General features: G+C 31.3%; 1 protein-coding gene and 1 long non-coding RNA gene across 6 annotated transcripts in view; one reads left to right on the top strand and one right to left on the bottom strand.

The window, feature by feature from the left end:
• LOC139485436 (calpain-15-like) overlaps positions 1-8,345 on the top strand; it is a 35,074-nt gene extending 26,729 nt beyond the window's left edge. For all 5 annotated transcript variants that reach the window (XM_071269912.1, XM_071269916.1, XM_071269913.1 and 2 more), the window contains exons 9-13: positions 298-459; positions 1,128-1,324; positions 1,717-1,874; positions 3,624-3,802; positions 4,333-8,345. In XM_071269912.1, coding sequence (XP_071126013.1) covers positions 298-459; positions 1,128-1,324; positions 1,717-1,874; positions 3,624-3,802; positions 4,333-4,513 — 877 coding nt within the window. In that variant the 3' untranslated portion in view covers positions 4,514-8,345. The remainder of the gene's footprint in view (positions 1-297; positions 460-1,127; positions 1,325-1,716; positions 1,875-3,623; positions 3,803-4,332) is intronic.
• A 12,375-nt stretch (positions 8,346-20,720) lies between these two features.
• LOC139486983 (uncharacterized) lies at positions 20,721-21,314 on the bottom strand. The gene is made up of 2 exons (XR_011655703.1): positions 21,206-21,314; positions 20,721-20,795 (listed from the first exon to the last, which is right to left on the bottom strand). It is a non-coding gene; the product is annotated as an uncharacterized lncRNA (long non-coding RNA).
• Between the last annotated feature and the right edge of the window lie 6,521 nt (positions 21,315-27,835).

The following is a 27,835-nucleotide window of genomic DNA, read 5'->3' as shown; positions in this document are numbered from 1 at the left end:
TGCAGGTTCTTATTATTTTGATACATGTCCACAGTTTCGTTATTTGCAAAAATAAAAACCTTAACATAATTTCTAAATTTACAGTAATTGAAACTAAATTCAATTACACTTGCATTGTTTTATAGATATTTAATTACCTTGGCTTCTGATGTAGTCATATACACTTCCATTATCATCCTATATTTTTTGCAAAGGAAAGCTTGGCTTTACTGTTTTAGAAGTAAACAAAATTATTTAAATAAGAAGCTTAATTTATGGTTTCTTCATGACAATAAAAAATTTGAATTTTGTTTTCAGATATTTCGACAGTGTAGATATCTGTAAGGTGAGACCTGATTGGAGAGAGACGAGGGTTGACGGGACATTTCCTGTAAATGCTAGAGAGGACTTTAAGATGGTTAGATTAACTGTATTTTATACATCAGAAGTAGAAGTTGGGGTCTTCCAGGAAGGTGTAAGGTAGGTTATTATACTCTTGATTGATGATTAAGTCATTACTATTGGTTTATTTATTTTGGTTGGTACCAATTTTTCATGGATTAAGGAAAAACAGTATTATCATGGATATTTGATTTCGTCGTTTTACAAAATTCTGCATGCAAGCCTATAGAAAATATGTACTTCTATGAACATTCAAATTCCTGGTTTATCTATACTCAAGAAATCCATGAAAATTAGTATTCCATAAATAATATTGAATCAATAGTAATTGAATGTTTCTTAAAAAACTCTTTATAAATGAGATAAATGTGTTAAACAATTTCATTTCCAAGTAAAAGTATCTGCCTTAGTACTAATTTCCATTATGTTTGCATGTCTGAATCTAATAAAATATCAATGAGTTCCAAGATTGATGCCTCATAGGTAATTAAATGGTACTGTAAATTTAGAAATTATTGCGAGGTTTTTATTATTGCGACAAATGCGACAGAGTTGTAAACGCAATAATTTAAACTCGCATTTTGAAATATTCTATATAAACTAAACAGGATGTTTCTCCAAATTGTAAAAATTAAAATCGCATTAAGGTCTAAAATGACAAAATTGCAATAATAAATGCACGCAATAATTTCTGAATTTACAGTAACTCAGTTTAATAATGTCAAATTACCTTAACTTATTAACAGAGGAAATGGTAATGGTAAACAATCAACAGCTGACCTCAGTGTACTGATACTCAGGGACTCCTCTAGCCCAACTCAAGCCTTTGGACCTTTGGTAACCAGTAGTAAGCGTCAACTGAAAAGTTTTGTTGGATGTAGAGCTATGTTAGAACCAGGGGAATATGTTGTGGTTACTCTTGCCTTCAATATATGGACATTAAGTAAGTATGATCAAATATTGTGTTGAAGAAACTGATTTCAAACTAAAGTTTGATTCTTGTTATTTTCTTAGTCTAGTTCAATTTATTTGAGAGAAAAACTTATTTTGTACACATTTCTATTGAGAAATTATTAAAATATTTAAAATCGGCATTATTTCAAACACCATAAAAATAAACAAATACACAGTAAATAATTAGCCTAGTATAAGAGTATTCAAATGTTTGTATGTACACTTTTAACCGAAAAAAATGTTTCTTTGGCGAAAAGCACACATTCGTACTTGAATGTAAATGTAACATTTTCCTGAAAAGAAATATGCAAAAAAGTGTATTTGCAAAAATAATTTGAAATACAGCTGATTAAAAAGGGTGTTTATTATTTGTTTGTGTAGGTACCAAACCTCCAGCACAGAGATGTAATTATGTGATGTCAATACACAGTTCCAAAGCATTGATGGTAGAGGAAGTTATGACAAAGACGAGGAAATATGAATACGCATTAGCTGATGCCATATATCAACTGGCTATTTGTAAAGGACAGAGAGAAGGGGTCAGTAGTATAAATGACATCTAAAAATATGAAAATGAAAACAATTTTTTTTTTTTTTTTTTTTTTTTTTTTTTAAAGAATAGTTAGTTCAGGACAAAGAAATATTTAGAAAAAAATAATTGTGGTATAAACATTTTGAAAAAAATGTATTGTTCATCTGCTTGAAACTTCCAAACAATTGTAAGATTGAATGTGCAAATGTACAAACCTAGTATTGCTATAATGGGCTAAAATGTGCAACAATAAATCATACTGACTGAAATTACAGTAAATGTTAAAATAAGATGTGGTATGGTTGTCAATGAGACAAAATTATGTAAAAGTTCACAGTATAACTACAATATGGCAAAACCTATTACTGGTAAAGACATTAGTTGTCTGCAATATAAATTTAATTGTTTTCCATTTTTATACGCCCGTCGTCTTTTAGACGGGAGGTATTATGGTATACCGTTGTCCGTCCGTCTGTCTGTCTGTCCGTCCGTCTGTCCGTCCGTCTGTCCGTCCGTCCGTCGTCCACACTTCGGACAATAACTCAAAAACACTTTCACCAATTTCCATGAAACTTAAGTGAATTGTTTATATCTATTGACGTAAGCTCCCTTTCGTTTTTTTTTAAAGTCATATGAAACGAGTGGGTGGTGAAAAATAATGTTTATCCAATTCTTGAACCAATGCATGCATATATCATAAACTTAGTCCTCTGTGCACGATTTTATCATTATTTTCGCAAATATATCATATAATCGTCATTTTTTTTTCTCTCTGTTTGTTACGATTTAACAAATATGGCTGCTCATTAAATGCCGTGTTTTGAAGCCGAGTTTTACCGATTGTCACCTTATAGTAAACAAATCACAAAAAGCATGGGTATTGAGCACGTGTTTAACATGTATAATCAGATATTTGTTTATTTCAATGACAGATCCATGCGTATTGCGATCACCGGATTTTTACGAGGAGGGTTACGCTCGGGTCACTATGCATACGGAAAATATGTCGGCGAATTGCTTCCTGGAAGCAAGCAATTAAAAATAAGTAAACTTCTTCTAAATGTGGACAAATTAAAAAAAATTCCTCAGAAAAAAGTATATGTACATAAGTTGTATAATGAAAACTATTCATTTAGTTATAAAAAACATATGCATAGTTTTTTTTAATTTGAGGTTTCTTATGACTTTAATTTCAGATTTTAAGTTTTGGATTTATGGGGCTTTATTCATAAAAAAGGGGGGATTTTCAACACTTTGGACAATAACTCAAAAAGGCTTTCACCAATTTCCATGAAACTTTGGTGAATTGTTTATATCTACTGATGTAAGCTCCCTTTCAATTTTTATAAATTTCAGATTTTACATTTCCATGTTATGAATTTTTATGCTTAAAAAAGGGGGGATTTTCCAATTTTGGGACAATAACTAACACTTTCACACAATTTTATTCAACTTTGATAAATTGTTTATATCTATTGACATAAGCTCCCTTTCCATTTTTATAAATTTTAGATTTTACGTTTTCTTAAGTAATGAATTTTTATACTTAAAAAAGGGGGATTTTATGAAACTTTGGTGAATATATTAATGTAACATCCCTTTTGATTTGTATATATATTTCTAGTTGATCATATGAATTCATTTAAAGCATAAAAGACAAGTTAAAAGAGCAACGGGCGTATCATGTGCAGCCCTTTATTAGAAAATCCCTATACTCACCAATTTACAGTAAGTGAGAAATGCTTTTATCTTTTAGATTCGTGAAACAGTGACAGTGTACTCCCTGATGCAGGGCTGGTCAGGTGGTCTATATGTAGTAGAGAATAGATCCCCAGACAGATCTATGCATGTGCAATGTGACTGTAAAGAGAGCACTAATGTTGTATCAACCAGAGGAAATCTGACGTCTGTAGATTCTATACCTCCTCTTCATAGGTAGGTTATAAAGGACTGAAGAAATAGTGGGGTTCTGTTGTTTTATAAATTTTTCATATTTGTGGCTTGTGCTGGATATGCATGAAAAAAAACCAATATCAGAGATACCAGTCTTATAATTAGGTATGTCAGACATACATTTTTTCTATATAAGACTCATCAGTGGCACTCCATTGAAAACAGTTGGAAGGCCAAATGAAATTGGAACTTGAATAGCATTAAAAACCAATAATTCTGAAAACTATGGCTATGGAAATCTGTTCCTATATTATTTTCTTCTTCATTTTCAAAACACATCAATGAACTCAGCTATGGAAAGTATTGCATAGGAATGAAAAATAAAAACAAACAGTAAAATCAAAAAAAGCTGCTATCAACATCTTATTCTTTAAGTTACAAAAGACTGAGCAAAGAAAATTGGTATCCAACAAATAATAATGAATCTACAGTTCCTAATCTGTTTATTTACTGTTCATTTACACAGTCCTCACAAACTTATCATGTATTGATTTATAAATTTATTTTTACAGACAAGTAATAATGATTTTAACACAACTCGAAAGAACAGCACCCTTTCATGTTTCAAGACGACTTCTCCATCGAATGAACATGACACCGACAGGACTTGGAAACTGGGCGCCAGCCGGAGTTAATCATGAACCATACTTAACATTGAATGTGGAAAGTCTACATGCACCAAGACCTTTGTAGTGAAAACCTTTAATATGCAATTACAATATAAAAAAATTCATCAAAAGTGATGTACAGTATATGACGTTGTCTGGTTGTAAAATATCAGTAAAACATGTGAAAAGATAAACCTTGTTTAGTCACAGTACCATGCTAAAATCTGAAACAAGTTCCTGTAACACATCACTAGGAAGATTCAGTTAAGAAGGGGTTTATTTTGTATGATTTTCTGTATTTACACCATTTAAATGTGGAATTAAAGTAATGTTTTTACATGAGTAGAGTTATTATATGACAATGATATGCAAAATTAAGGTGGCACAATATCAGCAGTAAAATCTGCCTAAACTTGAAAGAAATATTGGGAACAATATATAAAAAATACCTCAGAAAATACAACTGTGCAATTAATTCTAAAATTAGAACAACCAAAACCATAATCATTTAACATTATACCAATCAGATATGCAAATTTCAAATCAGTAGTATTGCAATAAGCCATTAATTGAAATTCATAATTTTCAAGGAGAACAGTAAGATCATGGATACAATCCGATCACTAGTTTAGATCTCAATTTTATTTTAATCATATCAAGATATATCATATGATGTGTAAATAAATTACTATGAATCGTGACGCATAGCACAGGTGTTCAGAAATTATCTCCCTTATTTGTCATCGTGAGTTGTTTCCCTTGTTATGGTTGTTTCTTTAGTTGATAATTGTTTTAATGTTCACTGCTGCCTTATTAAGTATAAATTGTGATTATAGAGTGTCATATAACCTAATATTTTTTCAGTATTTAAAAGACGTTATAATCTCAGGTTTTGAAGATGTTTATGAATTGATGTGTCACAAGTGAAAAACCACCTGACATTCTATCAAAATATTTGATTTCTAATCACAATTTTTTTCAAATAATTTTGAAGTGATTTCTTTTCTAAATTTAAGAAAGCATACAGTATAAAACAAATGGTAAAATATAATTTCATCATCTTAATTTTTCCTTCACCAATAAAAACTGGCTGCCAGGAAATAGCCTAAAAAGGGAGCTTAAAAGTGGCATACTAAAACAAAAATCTAAATCAAATTACTACAAATTAATATTTGATAATGAGAAAAAAATTCTCAAATTATGAAAATTGGGAAAGAATCCTTCACAGTAAGTTTTAGATTTTCTCTTGTGATTTTAAATGAAATATTTTAAAGACAGCTTCTCATATATGACAATATGCTAAAGAATCTGATTAATATTTGAGGACATATGTTAAACATCATTCTAAATAATTTTTTTCTTCACTTAGTTGGGAAAATACTCTGTTGATGTAATGTCTATAGTTTCATTTAGATTTGTAACAAGTTACACAGTACTTGTAATATCAATTATTTAATGTCATAAAATGGGGCATTTTTTTGTGATAGAATTCTCATAGTAAGAACAATTTTAAAAACTATTATATATTAAAAGTAAGAGTTTCTTAATCAAACTATTGTTATAGAGTATTTGTTTTCGAAATAATTTAATATAGATTATGTCAATGAGAAATAGGTAAATGTAGATAAAAGTTTTTCTGAAATTAGAAATTTCGCTTACTCGATCTATATTTTTTGCCTTTCTTATTTAAATGGATGCATCCTGTCTCTGTCAGAAGAAATCTCATTGTCTGTTATTTATGTTTGAATAACTCAATAATAATTTAACATTGCTTTAATGTTTACAATTTTACAATGTTTTTCACGATTGATCTGTGAAAAACAGTTGTATTCCCATCTTTTCCATGGAATGTTTTTTGGTTTTCTTATGTTATTTTTTATACTATATGGAGACTGTACAATTCATGAGCTATATATGTTTAAAAGATTTATATGCCTTGGAATGTTTAACTATGTGTTAGGAAGTTTGAGAGACTATTTACTGTAGTACAGAAAATACTGTATGCGTTTAATTTTGTGATTGCTTGTCAACAGACAAAAATGCCAGAATAGATTTCAGGAAAAAGGTGCATTGAAATAAAGCCAACAAACAAATATGAATAAAAACCATCACAAACATTCAGAATTTATTGTATTTGTAAAAAGTAGGGAGGATTTTTTGAATGGAGTTTGTATCCATTTATCTTGAATGTTATTTGATGTATCATGAATTATAATGTTTATAGATTAAAGAAAACTTTGTTATTTCTTTTAATTGTAAATCTATATTTAGCATTAAAACTTACATTTGTGTGATAATCTGTGATATATGTTTTATTTCCATGACAATTTTGTCAATGCCATTCTTAGGTTAAATATACAAGTTTGATCATGTGAATGAAAAACAAATTATATTAAAAGAAAATATAAACCAGATTTTGAAATATAATTTAATGTGTTTGATGACAAAGGCTGGTCGGTTCATGTGCCATGTAGCTTTGGTTTTGATATTACTAAAATATTTAATAGGGTAACATTTTAAGATGAAAATTACATGTATTTAAGAAATCTTTTTTAAAGAATTAAAAATATAAATTTTCATTTGCATTTGAGGATGTACATAGAATTTGCCTTAAATGATGTTTAGTAATGGTAATTACTAAAGTGTGCAATACGAATTTTTAAGGCTATCCCATTTAAATGATAGGACAAGTAGAAAGGCATTTCCAAAATCCCTCTTGCCATCCCCATAGACAACATGGTTGCTGTGAGTAATTTTACATGTACTAAATTGAGTAATAATCATAAATGTCTCACAAATTATGACAAAAAATAAAGTATACTCATTTGAATGGAATAGCTACTAGGTTTTCTTGAGTTATTATTTCGATATATTTTTTATTTTATGGCTGCAATTTGAAGTTAATTTTGGTCATTTTCTTCTCATGGCATCATGCAATTGTCAATTACCATGAATTGAGGTAGAATGTCACCATATTCATTTTAACTACTGTGAAAGAACTTTCATTCGTGGGTATCAACTTTTGTGGTTTGAGCAATTGAGGGTTCTGAATTTCGTGGATTTTATTGTTTTAGAAAGAAATAAAATTTGGTGAAGAAATTGATGTCATCTGAAACAAAAACTAGTAAAAAAAATAATCAATTATAAATAAGATAATTGTTTTCTGAAATAAGTAAATTCATCTATTCTTTCAAATGATCTAAATTGATGAAAATTGCAAAGAAAATATTTGAATTGTTGCACATTTGTAATATTTTGCTACCAAGAGGTAAGATTAAAAGAGGATTTTATGATTATTTTCAATTTTCTCTGCGCGTTGCTTTCATGTAAATATAAACAAGTTGTTGATACTAAGAAAATGTGATTCAGTGTCACATGAACTGTCAATTCACTTTCTTGAATAAGTATTTTTTTCAGGTATTTTGATATCTTTTTTCGTGAAAAATTATGCAAACTAAATTATATCAATTATGCATTTTCTCAGAGGTGATAGGAACCTAATAAAATACAATATTTCATTGCCACCAAATAGTTCATAGTGCTGTAAGAGGATAATTTATTGCAAAAAATATGGCTTAATGGTGAATGAATGCAAAACTAGATTTCAAGGTTACAAAAAATGAATCTAAGTTATATTGCTTGAGTTTTAGAACATATATTGTATTTTGAACAGATTTATTTTGTGCAACTGTTTTTAAAGGGAGATAATACCAGAAGTTAATCTTTCTTTATTTTTTTTAATGAAGGGCTGCTAAAATAATGATCATATTCACTATGATATGCACACAAATCTTTGTTAAAAGTATGAAGGATAGTCATATAAATTTCTTATTATCTTAATCATGATATTCATTTTTGTTTATTCATATGCATGTTAGAAGATTTATAAATAGTTAAGAATAAATGTATGAATGATACTTGTTTGTTTTCTTTTTAAGGTGATGTTTTTATCAAAAGTAAATAGGATATACAGTATTAGTATATGTATTCTTTGGCTTTGTCTTAATCTTTGTTTCTACAATCTGTTATGAAATCATTAAAGATTAAATTTCTGGTCCAAAAATGACGAATCAAACCAGTGTTTCAATAGGTGTAGGACATCAAAAACAAAATGTTACTTCTGGTCTTATTCACAAACAGTGCTTAAATCCCTAAAATATATTTTCTTAGTGATGTGTTAAAGGTGACATTTAGGGAAAACAGACAAACAAACAAAATATTTGCGGTTGTATATTGGTATCACGTTGTCTTTGTCGGAAGACAGTTGGTTTCAAAACAATAACGTTAGTATCAGTGAATTGAAATCTTTAAAATTTAAACACAAAAGGAAGGTTTGGGTTGATTTTGGCTGTTGTGGTCCTAACACTATAGGAATTAGGGGCTAAAATGGGGCCAAAATAATGGTTAATGGACAATTACTTTTAAGTAAAATGTTAAGTTTGAATAACCTCCTTAACACTGCTTTTAAATTATTAAATGGTTAATTAGGGCCCCGCCGACGGCGGGTCGCCCTATAGTGATCAGTCTGTCCGTCCGCCCGTCCGTCCGTCTGTCCGTCCGTCTGTCCCTCCGTCCGTCCGTAACACTTTCGTGTCCGCTCCATATCTAGAGAACCGTTATGATTTCATACTTAATACTTAACATGATTATTAACCAACACCAGAGGGTGTGTCATGTTGTATGTACAACTTCCTAGGTCAAAGGTCAAGGTCAAAAACTTTGGTTTCAGTTGACAACCCCGTGTCCTGTGGTGAAGATCGTGTCCGCTCCATATCTAGATAACCATTATGATTTCAAAGTTTATACTTGACATCCATTTTAACAACCACCAGAGGGTGTGTCATGATGTATGTACAACTTCCTAGGTCAAAGGTCAAGGTCAAAAACTTTGGTTTTGAGTTGACAATCCTGTGTCCTGTGGTGAAGATCGTGTCCGCTCCATATCTAGATAATCGTTATGATTTCAAAGTATATACTTGTCATACATTTTAACCACCACCAGAGGGCGTGTCATGATGTATGTACAACTTCCTAGGTCAAAGGTCAACGTCAAAAAAACTTTGGTTTCAGTTGACAACCCTGTGTCCTGTGGTGAAGATTGTGTCCGCTCTATATCTTGAGAACCGTTATGATTTCAAATATTATACTTGACATCCATTTTAACCAACACCAGAGGGTGTGTCATGATGTATGTACCACTTCCTAGGTCAAAGGTCTGTCTGTCTGTTGGTCTGTCCATCGCTAACAAATTTGATCCACATTATATTTTGAGAGGACAGCTGTTATTATTTCATACTTTATACCTGACAAACATTTTCAACTTAACATATATATTAACCAACACAAGAGAATGTGTCATAATGTATGCATCCTAGGTCTAAGATCAGTCTGTCGGTCTGTCCATCCGTTCGTTGTTCTTAACAAATTGTGTCCGCTCTACCTCTCGAGAACCATTAATATTTCATACTTTATACTTGGTGGGTCATAATATATTGAAGGCATAATTCAAAGAATATGTGACAAATATCAATTGGGCAGCACCTTTAAACATATTGTTCAAACATCAATCCATATATCCAGAAGTCACCTTAGAGTAGTAAACAATTGAGTTCACATCATGCAGTCATATCACTATTATACTATGAAAGTAAGATGAGAATATTTATCAGTTTTAACTTAAAATCTTAGATCAAAATCACACATGAGACTATGTAATAACTTCAAATAATGCTTCATATCAGATTATCCATACAACTTATTTACCCCACGTTATTGACAGCAGGGCCCACAGAGATGGCTCCCATCTCAATGATATCTAGTTATGGTTGTTAACTCCATTGGAAATTTGAATTGGATTATGACGAAATCTTGTGGGAAAGATTTTTTTTGGGGGGAAAAAGTGGGGGAGTGAACAAACATTATGGGGGGGGGGGACAATTATGTCTTCAGATTTCAAAAATTAAAAAGAAAGTTTCTACTTGTATTGGTTTTTTTTTGGCCCCATAAAATGATGTATCCAGAGACTAAATCTAAAAGTAAAATGGATTGCTATGTCTAGCTTCATAAACATATATCTTGCAGGATCAACAATGTAAAAGGTGAGCATTTGTATCATGTGAAAATCTGAGTTTCATTATGCTATATCTTATATGAAGAAGGCCTCTCTTTTTCTGATTGTTTATATGTACACCTGAGTGTTAAGTTCAGCTATTTGTAAAATCCAGACATGGGGTGATTCTTGTATGTCTCAGAACTGCTTTTATATAATATACAACTAGTATAGAAATGAAGGTTGCAAGCTATACAAATAGAAGATGGGTATTATTGCCAATGATATAAAAAAAGAAGATGTGGTATGATTGCCAATGAGACAACTATCCACAAAAGACCAAAATGACACAGAAATTAACAGCTATAGCTCACCGTACAGTGTTCAACAATGAGCTATGCCCATACTGCATAGTCTGCTATAAAAGGCACTGAACTCACAATTGTAAAAGAATTCACCCTGAATATTAAAGCAAATATTATATCACTTAAAATAATCATTTTGAAGATGACACTATAGACAAGAGTAAGGCAGGTTGAGAAATAACATCTGAACCTCTTGCTAAACACGAAAAGTTAGCCGATGAGTTTAGTTACATGGGTAAACAAATTAAGACAGCAACACTACACATCTTCTATCAATTGTTAGCCAATAATCATAACTTGTTTTTGAATGGTATTTGACATGGAAAGTTCTGTATGGTTTTACTTTCGATATCAAAAATGGCATTATTACAACAGAGCAGGAAACAGACTTGAAGCTCTCAGCAATTCATGTTCGACCAAGAGTTTTTTTTATGTGATCCTTGTCGTATATTTCCGATACTATTGATGTGTCCTGTTTGTGAGAATGTCAAAACAAATTGGGTTATTTTGCACTTATTTGTCTTATGTGTTCGTTGCTAGCAATACCTTCAATTAAAAGTTTCCCTTCGATCCTTCTGTTTTGATATATTTATTTGTATCGAAAGCAGAAGCCATCCCCACAACCTCTTTATATGATATGTCTTTTAGAACTTACGCAAAATTATATGCATGTCTTTGCTAGATGTTTTCAAAATTTAATTGTGGAAGATGAATATATAACAAACCATGAAAGTTGTAATGGTTTAGTAATTATGAACAAAAGTCGTTTGGGATGACATATTTCAGGAATTTAAAACTAATAAAAGCAAGATAAAATTGTAGCAGAAATCATCACAGTTTTACTAAAAGACGTTGACCTTCTTGGTAAGTTGCTAGAGATAGGATTACAAGTTTGTCTCCTACAATGTATTAGTTATTCGTATATAGCTTTAACGGGACAAACTAACAGAATGATGTGTCCTATGCGAAGAACACTGATGACAAATGTCATACTTATACTAGTGCTGAGATTAAAAGAGATGTTTTTAATTAAAAAGAGAGATAATTTGAAAAAGATTCTCAGATAGATATGAATTGCTTATGAAAATTATACCAACTTATTGGCAACAAAACGAAATATTTGTCATATCAAAATTCTTATTGACAACACACCAGATGTTGCATATATATAGCTATGTAATTGTTGCATGTGTTTAAAATCGATCCCTTACAATTCTGTAGTTAATTAAACTAATATTGAACGTTTTTCTCTTGACACAAAGGAAGTACGAAAAAGTACCAAGTTGAGGTCTTGTAGCGAAAGAACTTAAAAGTAGTATCAACTTGGTCTTGGCGAGAAGGAACTAAGAAAATATATCAAGCTATTTTTGAGTAAGAACTAAGAAATACCGATTGTACAAAGTTGTAATCTTAATGCGAAAGAACTGAGAGAGAAAATTCTAAGTTGTGATCTTGTTGACAAGGAACTAAAAAATAGAAACAAGTTGTGGCTTTCGCACATAGGAACTCAGAAATAGTACTAAGTTGTGATCTTAATGAGAAAAAACATGAAATATCACAAAGTTGTGGTCTAAAGTGATAAGTAAGTTAGAAATAGAATCAATCTCTAGTTTTGGCAAAAAGGAACTAAGAAATAGTAACAAGTTTCTGTGCAGTAATATCTTCAATACTGTGGTGATAAAAATTTAACGAATTTCAAGGATGTTCAGAACATGGCCTTGGTTTCTGTGCATTTGAATATCTCGAACGACATTCTTCGTTTAAGGATAGCATTCACTTGTAGATTTGGTCATGATGGTCATTGACATGTAAAAAAACTGTTTCAAACTTTGAACTTTCAGAAATACTAGTGATTTTATACCTCAGGAATATATTACCCTTGCTTCCTTTCAGAATTTTGGATCATCCTTACTTTGTGTGGTTTTAAACTTTTTTTTATTTGAGCATCAATGATGAGTACTTTATGGCCAAAACGCATGTCTGGCGAACACAGTTTTAATCTAGGTATATATGATAACTTTATTTATTGTTAGATAAGCAAAGGGAATCTACAATCTATTACCAAAACTCAATTTTTTTGTGTATAAAATATATCTGATGTGTTTAAATCTTCTAGAACACTTTCACCTCTTTAATATTTCACTTGTACATTATATATGTTGGTTGGGTACCAAGGGCACCTAGATCACAGACAATTTGATAAAATGTGGGAAAACATAAAAAGATGAGTTTATTCTATAAAATGATGTTGATAAATCTTTATCAAGGTAATGTTTGTAATATGTTATCATTTATTAAGTATCGTTTGGGAATGAATTTAGTAATAACAACTACGAAAATCTGCAAAAACAATAAAATATGAAAATCATTAAGGCTCCCTCCAATTACAAATCACAAAGAACTAATACACAACATCCCTGTATACGATATATATTTTAATGTGGTACGACTTTTCTACTTTTTATGAGCACTCGTTCTTTTTATTTGCGTTAGATTAATAATTTTGGAAATGAACTTTCTTTTAATTGATTGTAATGTAACCAACATGCATCATTTTGTTATTCTGTATTATTTCCTGTAAATCATGTTGTAATCAAGTATTTGTTAAATTTAGACAGTGGGATTTATTCGACAATCGATTTCCACCAAGTTAGATTATTGGTATTATAATTGAAGAGATTAAAAAAACAAATGAAAGAAACAATGAGTTAGGTTGAATTAATTTTTGTCCATTGATTTGAATTTTTACAGGGTAGGAGAGAAGGTGATATATGCCCAGAGTTTTTAAATTCTAATGTAGGTATTTCATATGCAAAAGGTGTTTATTCTTTGGACTGGTAAAAAACTGCGTTCTGTAACAGTTGGTATAACAGATATATAAGATAAGCTGCAAAAGCAGTTTACCAAAGTTCAAAACTTACTTATCCATTGTAAAACGTGTAATGTCTATTGTGTTTATATCCTTAAAGTGTAATGTCTATCATGCTTAGATCCTAAACAAGTAATGTCTAATCTGCGTTTAGGATTAGGACAATGATATATATATACCTTTCACAGGTGGCCTTGCCAATAATTGATATTTGAAAACATACAAAGAAACAAAAAGAAGTTCATGTTGCAATATATTGATGGCTATACCAATGTGATTGATCGGTTTGATTTTATAGTAAACCTAAAGTGTGCAATCAGTTTTGTACGCGATATGTCATTTGTTTCCTTTGTTGTATTAAAAGAAGAGTTATAGAATATAAGTCTTCCAAAATCATTCACTTTTACGCTAATTCATTGAAAAAGAGAGCAAGTCTAAAAGCATACAGGAATTTTCTATGGTAATTAAAAATTTTAACACTAGTGACTTGATAGGTGCAACAGACATTATTTATCAATAACTACCAAATGAAACTTTGTATGCGATAATGTAATATATAGCTGTTTTACAGAGCCTCTGTCGTTGTTCGAGCAGTCTGGTTTCTTGTTGGGATAGCTTGAGCGTAGTCTTTATAGTGGTCAGTAATTACAAGTATGTTCTGTATGCCTCCTTCAGATGGTTCCAATGTTAGGAAGTCCAAACACACCAACTCCATAGGCTGTGATGATGAAATGTTGATCAATGGAGCTCTGTGTGGGTCCTTCTTTCTCTTGCATCTGTCATAGTTGTTTATCCATTCATCTCTTCCTGAATCAGTGAATGACCCATCTCATTGTGCAATGCTTCCAATACTATAGGTACAGGTGATGAAGATGACAAGACTAACTGTATAACATTCCTTTCATCAATAGTAATCTCCCTGTATAGTATGTTGTCATGAAAATACAGCTGATCAATATGTCGATAAAGAGAACTGGATGGTAACTGTCCTTTCTTTGGTTTAGATTCTGACTTCACGAAGTCAATCCAAGGCTTAAGATGTGTATCTGACTGTTGAACTTGCATGTGTAGGTCAATGTTTTCGGTGTTGATAACATCAGGTTCAACAACTGACGTGTCATCATGTGGTAATCTGGAAAGTGCATCAGCATCGTTTTTAATCTTTCTTTGCCTATGTGCAATGCAAAAAACATATGCCTAAAGTGCTGATAACCATTTATGGCTTGTTTCATCAAACTTCGATGATGTAAGTACATACATGTTGTAAGAACGTGGGTTGTTGTCTGTTACCACATGCAATCGGTGTCTATATAAATATTCCAGAAACTTATCAGTAAGTAGCAATTTTAAAGAGAGGAATTCCATCTTGTGAGCAGGATAGTTTTCCTCAGCTTTGGTCAGTCCTCTGCTGGCATATGCAACTACTCTGAGTGTGGCTTCTTGCTATTGATACAACACAGCTCCTACTGAATTATTACACGTGACACTTGAACTCAAGACGTTATGTACAAATGTACCTAAGCACATTGACTGTCCCTTTGGTATCTTTTGTCCCTCTTTTAGAGACTAGACGCCATTACCCATAAGCACATTATCTTTTTCTGAAATTAGTTCTATCAAAACTTTAAAATATTTTTCAACCTGCATACCACAATTCCCAATGTGAAATTGAAAACATGTTTAAAAGAACTAATCCACAAGGTTTTTTAACATAAAAATAGTAGCATACGCTTTGAATTTTATTCTTTCGGATACCATACAGCATATTTTGTTAATAGTGAACAAAAAGGTAAAACATGCTACACAGAGGAAGAAGTGATCAATGTGGGGAAGTTTCTTATTGGCAACGTATTTCTTGAATTTGGAGATAGAAATTTTCAACAAATTGTTAGCATTCCTATGGGATCAAACTGTGCTTCTTTCCCATGCGACTTATATTCTTATTTTCATATGAATCGGAGTTCCTTCACATACTTGTCAAAAAAAGATGATCAAACACGCCAGGTCATTTGATTTCACTTTTAGTACCCCTTTTTGGACATTTTTTCTTATTATGTTTGTTTGTTTTGTTCGTACATCGTTGTCAATATAATGGAATTTTATGCTACTGTCATACAAGTGAGAGGTTTAGCTAGCTTAAAAAACAGGTTAAATCCCACAATTTTTCTACTTACGAAAATGTCTGTACCAAGTCAGGTATTTCCATTAGTTTGATGTGTTTGAGCTTTTGTTTTTGAAAATTCCTCAGAGTTCAGTATTTTTGTGATTCTGCTTTTTATCAAAATCGATGCTAAACACATTTAAATAGAAAACGTGTTAAGGTAATTTTTAGTGTTTATAAAAGTGGGACAATAATGTGCTTATGATTGTGTAAGGATCTAAACGCAATTTTTATAATAGTATTATTTGTTTTCTGCTTGATTTCTTGTGCAGACTTCAATGTTAAGAACTTACTTGCACTGGTGTATACAAAATCAAATACCAACAATAATTCAACCATGTCAAAGGACCTTACTATCAAATTGTTTGTTTAATTTATCAGGACACTATATTCTTATTATACAACAAATGTTATAAACATGATTATTTGGAGAGAAAAATGAAATCAAATTGAAATTTTGAAAAGTTATGTAACTGAATTTATATAAATTCACTTCAATTTTTTTTCTGTAACTTTTTGTGTACCTCAGAAATAAGAACCCGTTTTGTATGGCCTTTAATTTGAAAATTACACATCAGTGTTCTAGATGTTATTCAATTTCTGTCCTTGTCTTGTTTTTTCTGAATACATTAAACGATGAAAAATAAGACTTCTTTAGGGATGGGCAACGCCTACCATTAGTGGGCAATCTATCATAATTTGATAAGTCATGACTTCTATATGGGATCAGTTAAATTGAAATCATTTGGTATTTTGAAGATATCGTATTGTTGATAACTTTTTATATATTAGTTATATAAAATATATATTCAAGTTTAAAGGCAGAAATACAAATGTTTAAGGAAAAAGTGTCATTCAAGTGCAGAAAATCCTATATGATAGTAAAACCACATTTTTATCCCTGTTCAAATTTCTGTATCTCTTTTGTTTTAAAGATTTTAAAAGATTTTAAAGATTTTTATATCAATGGAAGACTCAATGGAAGACATGTTTGGTGTTGAAGCGGACATTTTGGACTCATAAGCTAATACAATACTGACCTTAAGGTATAAAAAATACTGCTTTGTTGAAAAGAAGGATATTGGTTGATTACAGATTAATAAAATGTTATTGCAAAACTTTTGTTTGTTTTGAAATTTTCTTGTATTGTGTTTATTTTTTCTTTTAATTTCTGGAAGAGTTTTGATTTTCTTCCCTTGACCGGCGGTACATTTTACGACAAAAGTCGTTTGTTTCAAAGATACATAAATTATTTGTTTTGTAATTAGTTAAACCATTTGTAAATTTCAAGAAAACTTATGCAAACATTTGGTTTGGGTAGTCTGACAATCATAGATCTATTTATAATAACCATTCACATAATTTCCTACATTCACAGTTGTTTCATTGACCATCATACTACATATATTTATTACTTAAACTATTTAATAAACCATAGAGTAATTCCTTGTCATTCAAATTCATCAGAGATAAATTAACCAACAACGCCATGTTAAAAAAAAGGACAAACAACAGTTAACAAAACACAGCAAATAAAAGTAAAAACTCATAAATACGACACCACTTAGACTGGAGATTATCTCAGGTGCTAAGAGTAAAATGAACCCGCTGAAGCTATGCACGTGTTAAGTCGGCAGGTCACATTTGAGAAAAAGTAGACGGGATTATATTTCCGATAATTATTTGATCATAGAATCGTCAGCATTTGTCGATTTAAAAAACTGAAAGAAAGATCTGTGTATCCAAGGAAAAATTTCCATTCAAATAAACAAAAGCAAAACAATGAAGGTATCATGTCAATACGAGAACAACCTATAGTTGCTAATTTCTGTGTTATTGAGTGTCTTGTGGATAGTTGTCTCATTAAATTTTTTTTCTATCATACCACATCCTCTTTTTTTATAAGCCACATAACAAAAGACAAAAGATTAGTTGACTGTCAACATAGCATCTTTAGTAATCTCTAAACCAGTTTTAATGTAATAAACAAAAACCTATAAGGATCTGTCTTATACACGAATAAATATTAATTTTATATTGAATGTTAAGATTAAGTTTATGGACAAACATTGAGAATGGAAATGAGGAATATGTTAAATGAAGAATATGCTAACATTGCCCATGTGAAATTTTAAAATTGTTTGTATAAACATTGAACAACAAAAATATGTGAAGTATAAATTTTCTGACGTCAGACACGAGAAATTGTTTTTTTTTTTAAATTGTAACACGATGATGACTGCTGTAACCATATTTTGACTATTATATTTTTTATGTCTGTTTAGTTCACGCACCATTGTTAATATAACGGAATTTTGGTGAGACTATCATACAAAGTGAGTGGTTTAGCGCTATAAACCAGGTTTAATCCACCATCTTCTACATTTGAAAATGCCTATACCAAGTCAGGAATATGACAGTAGTTGTCTATTCGTTTTTGATGTGTTTTGTCATTTGATTTTGCCATGTGATTAGGGACTTTCCGATTTGATTTTCCTCTGAGTTCAGTATTTTTTTGTGATTTTACTTTTTTTTCAAAGAGACAACAACCCGACCTAATAGCAGAAAACAATTTAAGTAAGGGTTATTGACTACAAAAATAGGGTCCTTGAAAATAAATACCTTAAATCCTATATGCTTATCTATAAGAGCACCATACATCATGTTCGTTTCTGCCCATATAAAGAAAACCATGAAAATATGTACATACTGATATTAAAATGCATGTAATAACTAATATAAAATAATAAAAATATTTCAATATGTTTTTAATTCTTTATTGTAAAATGTATCCATTGAAATAAGAATATTGAGCACCGTGCAGTTTTTGACTTGATGTTCGATGCTTGATGTAAATGCGATCGCCTTTGGTCAGTTCAAAGACAAGTGTCTGGGACTGCGAACTACTGTCTGTTTTGTCAACATAACCATAAGAAAAGACAGCATCATTCTTTCTCCATTCATAATGTACTGGTGTAATACCAAACGCCATAATCATACAAGACAAGACATACAGGCCATTTCTAGGTGCTGTGAAAACTCCAGTGGTAGGATTGTAATGGCTTCCAATGTTTGTTTTTACGTCATCAAATTTTATCACCTCATTGGATAGTTTTGAGTGACCTTTTAAGAAAGCTAGGAACGCAATCCTCTTTTTTTTGTTCTAAAACAGTGGAATAGATAGAAGGTGCTTATGTTGTAATACAAAGATATACAGGTATGTATAGTTTCACTCTATATTGGTTAAATTTTGGAAATATTAGTAGCAGCATCTAGTTGAAACATTGTCGAACTAAGACTGTCACGAAGTATCATCTTACTTTTAAGTATACATTCTTTGTTACAATACATATTACATATTCTACAAAAAAAAAGAACTAAAAGGCTAAATAAAAAAGTCCTCTGAGTAGTTAGCAGCTTGAGAAATTTGAACCCTTTTGATCTTAAGCTTTATTCCATTTTTTTTAATTGAAAACATAAGAATCTGTACACTACGGTCTCATTTCTCTTGCTTTTAAGGATGTTCGATTGTCATGTTTTGGAATTTTTGTCAGATTTTCGGAATCCTTTGATTTTATCCATTTGATTGCATAAAACAATTGATATACTGACCCCCGTTTTTCATTTTATAAATCTTTTGAATGTATAATTATAAGCCATCTGTAAAAGTCTTATAAATCTTTGTTATTTTTTAATAGTTTTTGAGAACTTAAACTTTCTAATGATAAAGCTATGAAAAATCATGCGAGCAGGCCTGGGGTTATTAAAATGTAAATGTAATAAGCTGTAAATAATTTTGAGAGTAATTTAATGTAATGTGTTATTGGGCATATTTTCAATTACATGTAATTGAAAGTAATGTATTACATTGCGATTTTGCCATGTAATTATCAATTACTTTTCAATTACGTTGAATTACATTTAAATAATTGCATTGCAAGTTTCAATATTTTGGCTTTTCTGATGCAACTTGTATTTTCCCTTCATTTAATATGTACTTGGTGAATTCATTTTCCTTAATTCTTTTTAAACATTTGTCATGATGAAATATATCCCCAACATAGTTAATCAATCATTATAGCATGCACAATAACTTTATCTGTATTTATTTCATTACTTTTTCACATATTTACATAAAAAATTAAAAATTAAAAAAAAAAAACAATTTATTTACATGCAATTTGGAAACACGTTGTTCTTACAATTAACAATTTACAATTAATATGCTTAGCCTCAGGTTATTCCTTTTACTTAACTAATTATTAAGTACAAATTTATCCCTTGATTATAAAGCCAAAGGCAATGGTTTTTTTTTAAACTATCATATTTATATGTAAACAATTTGCACAGATGGATATTATTTTAACACTTTCTACCAAATTTTAAATACAAGAGTCAAAATATACAATAATGGAATTCAATAAAAATGAAAATGTTGCCATTACTTTTCTGTAATAAATGGACGCTTAAAAGCTACATAAGAAAACCTTTAAAATATAAATTATCATTTTTAGTAAAAACTTGAAATTTTAAGAGAAAATTCTTAAGAATAACATATACATTAATCTGGATCTTTATGAATATATAAATCTTTTTAAATTATTTTACTATGAAAATTAAAAAAAAATGCAATAAAGTAATCAGCAATAAAAAATTGAGAAAAAAGAAAAGAGAAAATTTTCCCGCCTAAATTTTAATGGCGAATATCTCGAAAACAAGTTTCTTTATTAATCTTCTATCAATATATACAAGTTTAATGAAAAGCTTGTTATTTTGAAACTGAGATGCGAACTTCCTTAATAATAGGAAAATACAAAATTAAAAAACAAAACGCACACACATAAATACCTTGTAATGGAACACCAATTCTGTTTACTCTCATAAACATGTGGAGTAGGTCTTCTGTGATACAAGTTGTCTTACCTATAGCAAAAAACATATTTAAGAAAAGTGTTATTCTTTTGCTGCTGTTTAAATATAGACCTATTATTTAGAATATAATACTTAAATTCCCGCCATATTTGTATACGTATAATATCTACATGTCACATACAAGCACACTTGAGGTAATACACAATGTAATTTTCACTTGCATTTCTTCACAATTTCCGTGAACTTATTTCGACAGGTTTCAAATTATCTTTTTATTTGTGTTGATATGAAACATTATGCCACTAACGTAATGGTATGGTAAGGGCATACATTTATCTATGATAACGATGTTCATCCACCTCACGACGTGTGGTGCTATATTGACTTATTTTATTGGTAACCGTACTATACATTTTAGTTTTAAGTTAATTTGTCATATCAAAACATCTAAATAAACCTACCATTTCCAGCGTCGCAGTCTCCCAAAACACTAACACTCATAGTCAGAAAGACAATGATAAACTGTACTGTCATCTTCATGGTGCTCACAAGAGTAAGATAGCAGGAATGATGTTGACTGTTTGTCGTTGGTTTTATGCCAACCTTTACAACTAATGATCACATTTTTAAAATCATATTACAGCATGAACAAATTGTCCTCATTCCAAGATACCGAATAATGTGGACAACATGGTCCAAACTATGACGTGAACATCATTCTCATCCTTAATCATTTTTTAAATAACTCCTCAGAAATGTCAGGAAATATTTGAAAAAAGTAAAATCACAAAATTACTGAATTCTGAGAAAAAAACCAAAACGGATATTCCCAAATCAAATAACAAAATCAAAAGCTAAAACACATCAAACGAATGAATAACATATGTCAAATTCGTGACTTGGTACAGGCATTTTGTTATGTAGCAAATAGTAGACTAAACCTGGTTTTATAGCTAGCTAAACTTGTATGACCTACGATTGACTATACTATTGTTGATATCATATTTTCTAAGTTATTTAAAACTAAGTAATTCTGTACTCATAAATATGTGTTACCAGCTGCATCATCTTAAACATCTTCATATCTTATATCAGGCGTTAATGTTGAAAATATCTATTCAATTCGGGTAGCTCTTACATTCTTTCTATCACAAATGTGGACATATCGATAAAGGTGTAGTTAATATAATCAAGACCAAAAGTTTAAGAAATTCTTTCGAAATGAACCTTTACAATATTTCTGAATTCAAGTGAAACTGTTTTCTTCAAAGAGATCTTTGAATATGTTTCTAACTATTGTACTCAGATTCTTGTCGTCCATATTTGTTAATGTGCTTTGTGTGCATGCCCTTTTGTGTTTTTTGGCTTTGAAATATGATTTAGATTATAAAATAATGCTGCTCTACCCCTATTTTTTTTTTACATTTTACCTATTATGTCTATTTGTGGAGGAGTATAAAAGAAAACAGGCGATATCATACACTTCGACAAACAATGATTGCAATGGTCTTTTCATTTAGCTAGCTTGGTTTGATTTATGCATGTTTGCTTAGCTATTATATTATGCATGTCTTTTATTTGTATGTGTAGTCTGTCAAATGTGCTGATTATTTGTTATTTGTTTTAAATATCAAGTCGGTTAAGAGCTCTACAGAGCTCATGTTTACCTTGTTGAATTGTACATATCATGCCCGCCTATAAATAAAATTTACTTAATTACTTACTTACTTACTATGATACAATTACTCAAACTAAAGTCAAGATTATTAGGAAACAAAGGATCATGATTCTGTTTTTCGTCACTATTGACAAAAACAGTCTGATTCATTATTCTAATACAATTGTTGTTTTGGTATGACAGAACTAAAAATAGTATTAAGATGTGGTCTTTGTGAAAAGAAACTAATAGTTATCAAAGGTACCAGGATTATGATTTAATACGCCAGACGAGCGTTTCGTCTACATAAGACTCATCAGTGACACTCAGATCAAAATAGTTATAAAGCCAAACAAGTACAAAGTTGAAGAGCATTGAGGACCAAAAATTCCAAACAGTTGTGCCAAACACGGCTAAGGTAATCTATTCCTTGGATAAGAAAGTTAGTTTTTCGAAAAATGTAAAGTTTTGTCAACAGGAAAATTATTACAATGACCATATAATTGATATTCATGTCAACGCCGAAGTGCTGACTACTGGGCTGGTGATACACTCGGGGACGAAATGTCCACCAGCAGTGGCATCGACCCAGTGGTGTAAATAGTTATCAAATGTACCAGGATTATAATTTAATACGCCAGACGCGAGTTTCGTCTACATAAGACTCATCAGTGACGCTCAGATCAAAATAGTTATAAAGCCAAACAAGAATAATGATGAAGAGCATTGAGGACCCAAAATTTCAAAAAGTTGTGCCAAACACGGCTAAGGTAATCTATTCCTTGGACAAGAAAATCCTTAGTTTTTCGAAAAATGTAAAGTTTTGTCAACAGGAAATTAATAAAAATGACCATATAATTGATATTCCTGTCACCATCGAAGTGCTGACTACTGGGCTGGTGATACCCTCGGGGACGAAATGTCCACCAGCAGTGGCATCGACCCAGTGGTGTAAATAGTTATCAAAGGTACCAGGATTATAATTTAATACGCCAGACGCGCGTTTCGTCTACATAAGACTCATCAGTGACGCTCAGATCAAAAAAGTTATAAAGCCAAACAAGTACAAAGTTGAAGAGCATTGAGGACCAAAATATCCAAAAAGTTGTGCCAAACACGGCTAAGGTAATCTATTCCTAGGATAAGAAAGTCCTTAGTTTTTCGAAAAATGTAAAGTTTTGTCAACAGGAAATTTATCAAAATGACCATATAATTGATATTCATGTCAACACCAAAGTGCTGACTACTGGGCTGGTGATACACTCGGGGACGAAATGTCCACCAGCAGTGGCATCAACCTAGTGGTGTAAATAGTTATCAAAGGTACCAGGATTATAATTAAATACGCCAGACGCGCGTTTCGTCTACATAAGACTCATCAGTGACGCTCAGATCAAAATAGTTATAACGCCAAACAAGAACAATGTTGAAGAGCATTGATAACACAAAATTCCAAAAAATGTTGTGCCAAACACGGCTAAGGTAATCTTTTCCTAGGATAAGAAAATCCATAGTTTTTCGAAAAATGTAAAGTTTTGTCAACAGGAAATTTATCAAAATGACCATCTAATTGATATTCATGTCAACACCGAAGTGCTGACTACTGGGCTGGTGATAACCTCGGGGACGAAACGTCCACCAGCAGTGGCATCGACCAAGTGGCATAAATAGTTATCAAATGTACCAGGATTATAATTTAATACGCCAGACGCGCGTTTCGTCTACATAAGACTCATCAGTGACGCTCAGATCAAAATAGTTATAAAGCCAAACAAGTACAAAGTTGAAGAGCATTGAGGACCCAAAATTCCAAAAAATTGTGCCAAACACGGCTAACGTCTTAGACATAGAAAGAAGTTGAGGTTTTGACAAAAAGAAACCTATAAATAGTACACATACCAAGTTGTGTTCTTGTTGAAAAGAAACATAGAAATGGTACCAAGGTGTGATTTTTGTGAGAAGGAGGACAGAACTTAGACCAAGTTGAGGTCCTGGTGTAAGGAACTAAATATTACTACGAAATTGTTGTCTTAGTAAGAATAACTATAAGAAATGCTAGCAAGATGTGCTCTTGTTGCTAAGGAACTACTTTTCTGCTAGGAAATAGTTTCGATAATGTGGTTAAAAAAAACAATGAAATCCAAGTGTATTCGATTTCTTACTCAAATATCAGAATAAGGAATTGGTTTCAGTCCGATAAAAGTGCTAAATCGACAATCTACTTGTGAGGGTAGCAGTCATTTTTTTTAATATTGTCATATTTGTAATTGATATGTTGATGATTAAAAATAAACAGTTTGGAAACTTAGAAAATTTTTAAAATACTAGAACTTAATTCCCAGAAATAGATTAAATCTCTGTATTAAAGAAACATTATTACATCAGTGCTTTTGATACCCGAAACTATTAAAAACATGAACAAAATTTTATCATCGGTATAAGTCATTCGTAAATATAAATCAACATGCAGGCATCTTATATATTCGATGTTTCCAATCCATTCTTTTATGGTACTATTCTATACAAAGAACGAAAAATTACATCATCCACCCCAAAAGCTAACCAAACCTTTATACAGACTTATTAAGAAGTGATTGAGCTAAGATACGTTTGTCAGATAATTAGAAATGGCATTTTTAGGATTTGATATTGAATTACTCATAGAGTCATAATGTCGTGATATATGTCACAAACTGTAAAGTTTATATCGAAATAAAACTTTGAATTTAATTGAATTGAATTGATATTGGGCTCGGATTTATTTTAAACTGAGTTTTGCTGTGCGTATTACTGTTTGTTTGTTTATTCTTCATTGGCTAGAGGTATAGGGGAAGGGTCGAGATCTAAGTCAACATGTTAAAGCCCGCTGAATTTTGTGCCTTTCCCAAGTCTGGAGCCTTCAGGCCTTATTAGTCTTGTATGCATTTTTGATTTTAGTTCATTTATATGTTTCGGAGTTAAATGAGACGTCCATTTCCACTGAACTAGTACACTTGTGTTTTTAGGGTGATATGACGCCCACCTCTGGGGTATGGGATGTTTCGCTCTGTTAAAGCCAAAAAAGTAAAAACTGCTTCACAGAGGAACAAGTGATCAGTATTCTAGAGTCTCTTATTGACAACCTATTCGTTAAATTTGAAGGCAGACTATTTTTAACAAATTGCCTTCCTATTGGAACGAACTGTGCGCTTTTCCTTGCCGACCTCTTTTGGTTTTCATATGAATCGGAGTTCCTTTAGACATTAGTAAAAAACAAGAAGACAAAAGACGCCAGATCATCTAATTTCATATTCAGATACATTGATGATGTTCTTTCCATTAACAATCCAAACATTTCTGAATAGGTTTCATTTATATATCTTCCATAACTAGAAATTAAAGACAAAACAGACACAACTTATTGTGGATCATTTTAAGACTGATGCCTCGAAATTGGCATAAGTGGTCCTCTCCGTACTCATGACAAACGAGACGAAATATAATTTTGAAATTATCAATTTCCCCCATCAAAGTAGCAATATATAAGAAAACCTTGGCATTTCGAATAATAGTGGAGTGACAAATTGGGAAAAGTCGCTTATTTAAAGAGTTTAATTAATACTTTTGCAAACATTAAATTTATAAAAATGACCATATAATTGATATCTAAGTCAAAACCGAAGTCCTGACTACTGGACTGGTGATATCCTCGAGGACGAAACATCAACCAGCAAGAGCTTGCAGCTGCTTCTCAGACTTTGTAAAACGTCATCAGTGTCGGAGAAGACAGTTGAAGAACAGGCTATGTCAAAGAACGTCTTGTTCTTTTTCTAAAAAGGTTCATCTGAAGATACAAAGACCTTGTTGATAAATATTCCGTATATATTTCACAATAATACTTGATGGTCCTGAAGTATAGATTCTAGGTACTGACGTATAAAGTCTAAACAACACTTTGAATGTGTTTGTTAGCTTATTACTCGATAAAAAAGTGTAACAATATAAAAAAGGTAATCTTTATTTAATAGCATTCACTGCTTACATTTTGGGCCCATTTTATGTTTAAGGCTGATTGATGAATTATTATCTAATATTTATGGTATCTTAGCTACGCTGAAATTGTTGTAAACACTAAAAAGGTCCAACCCGCTTTCCATTCGTAAAAAAATGAGATCACCCACTGCCAGCTTAACGTTGATAGTTTGGGATGCTATGTTATAATCTTTATCAGTGTATAGCCACACCAAAATAGTTGCATCCTTCCATAGGGTAAGGTGAACGGGTTTAGTGCCAGACATCATGGACACAGACAGTCCGTAAACACCTGCTCCAGATCCAGGCCCAGCTGTAGTTGGTTGAACCCTAAAACACCCGTACCGGAATTATATTCACTAGTGTCAACGACCACGTTGTATATCCTACACCCACTGTTGTTTTACCTAAAGGTAATGTCATTGTAAAGTAAGCTGAAATAAAGATTTAAAAAAAGATTAAAAAAATGTAAAATAAGTACAAACGCATACATAAACAACATAAATTATGCATCTATGACTTTGAATAATGTATGAATAGGACATATATGAGAAGGTGGAAGATCAGCTTGTTTCTTCGAAATAACCTTATCAACCGGGGCTAGGCAATGTTGATAATAGTTTTCGACGGATGACAAATTTCTCAATGGTCCTTTAACCAGAAAAACCCTTGTTTTTTTTCCTTCTTTGCCCCTAATTACTAAATGGTTGAGTCATAACCCCACAAAGTCAATCCTAACCACCCTTTGTAGCATGGAAACTTGTCGTATAATTTCAGAGAGATTCGTACACTTAAGGTGTAATACCACCATTGATTTTTCCCTATTAGTCTTTGTTAAATTGGTACTTTTAAAAAAAATGTACAGAATTTACCTTTATTTCAACCAAAGAAATACTTTGCATGAATAAAGTTTAATCCTTTCCAGTGCTACAGTGAAAATTTCACACTACATTTCATTGCATATAAGAAAGTAACCTGCACCGGAAGTAAACAATCACATTTTTACCAGGTTATTTACTGGTTACCTGCTTTGGCAACTATGTAACCTTAACTTTCCAAAATATTTTATAAGACCATCAAATAAAAAAAGAATGATGCTTTCAGACACCCAACATACATGTTTATGACTCAGAAAAATTTAAGTGCATTGAAATGCAGGGTTAATTTTCTACAACTGTCAAATTCAAGGGAATATTTTTTTAGACCTACTTTCGTATGCAACCGGATGTGGCGTATCATGATTTGGTGGTATTACACCTAAAGAACACCTAAATGTCAAATAAACTTAATGTAATTTTTTTCCCTCCAATTGCAAGTTATTTCAAGCATAACTGCCAAGTTTTGTCTCAGTCAGATCTATAGTTTCAGAGAAAATCACTATAATGTAAGGCCATATCCTACGGCAATTTCAGTCTTATTTCTT

This window comes from Mytilus edulis, chromosome 8, assembly GCF_963676685.1.
Source record: "Mytilus edulis chromosome 8, xbMytEdul2.2, whole genome shotgun sequence".
Lineage (NCBI taxonomy): Eukaryota > Metazoa > Mollusca > Bivalvia > Mytilida > Mytilidae > Mytilus > Mytilus edulis.
Note: the sequence above shows the minus strand (reverse complement) of the source record. Positions and strands in the feature narration are given on the sequence as shown.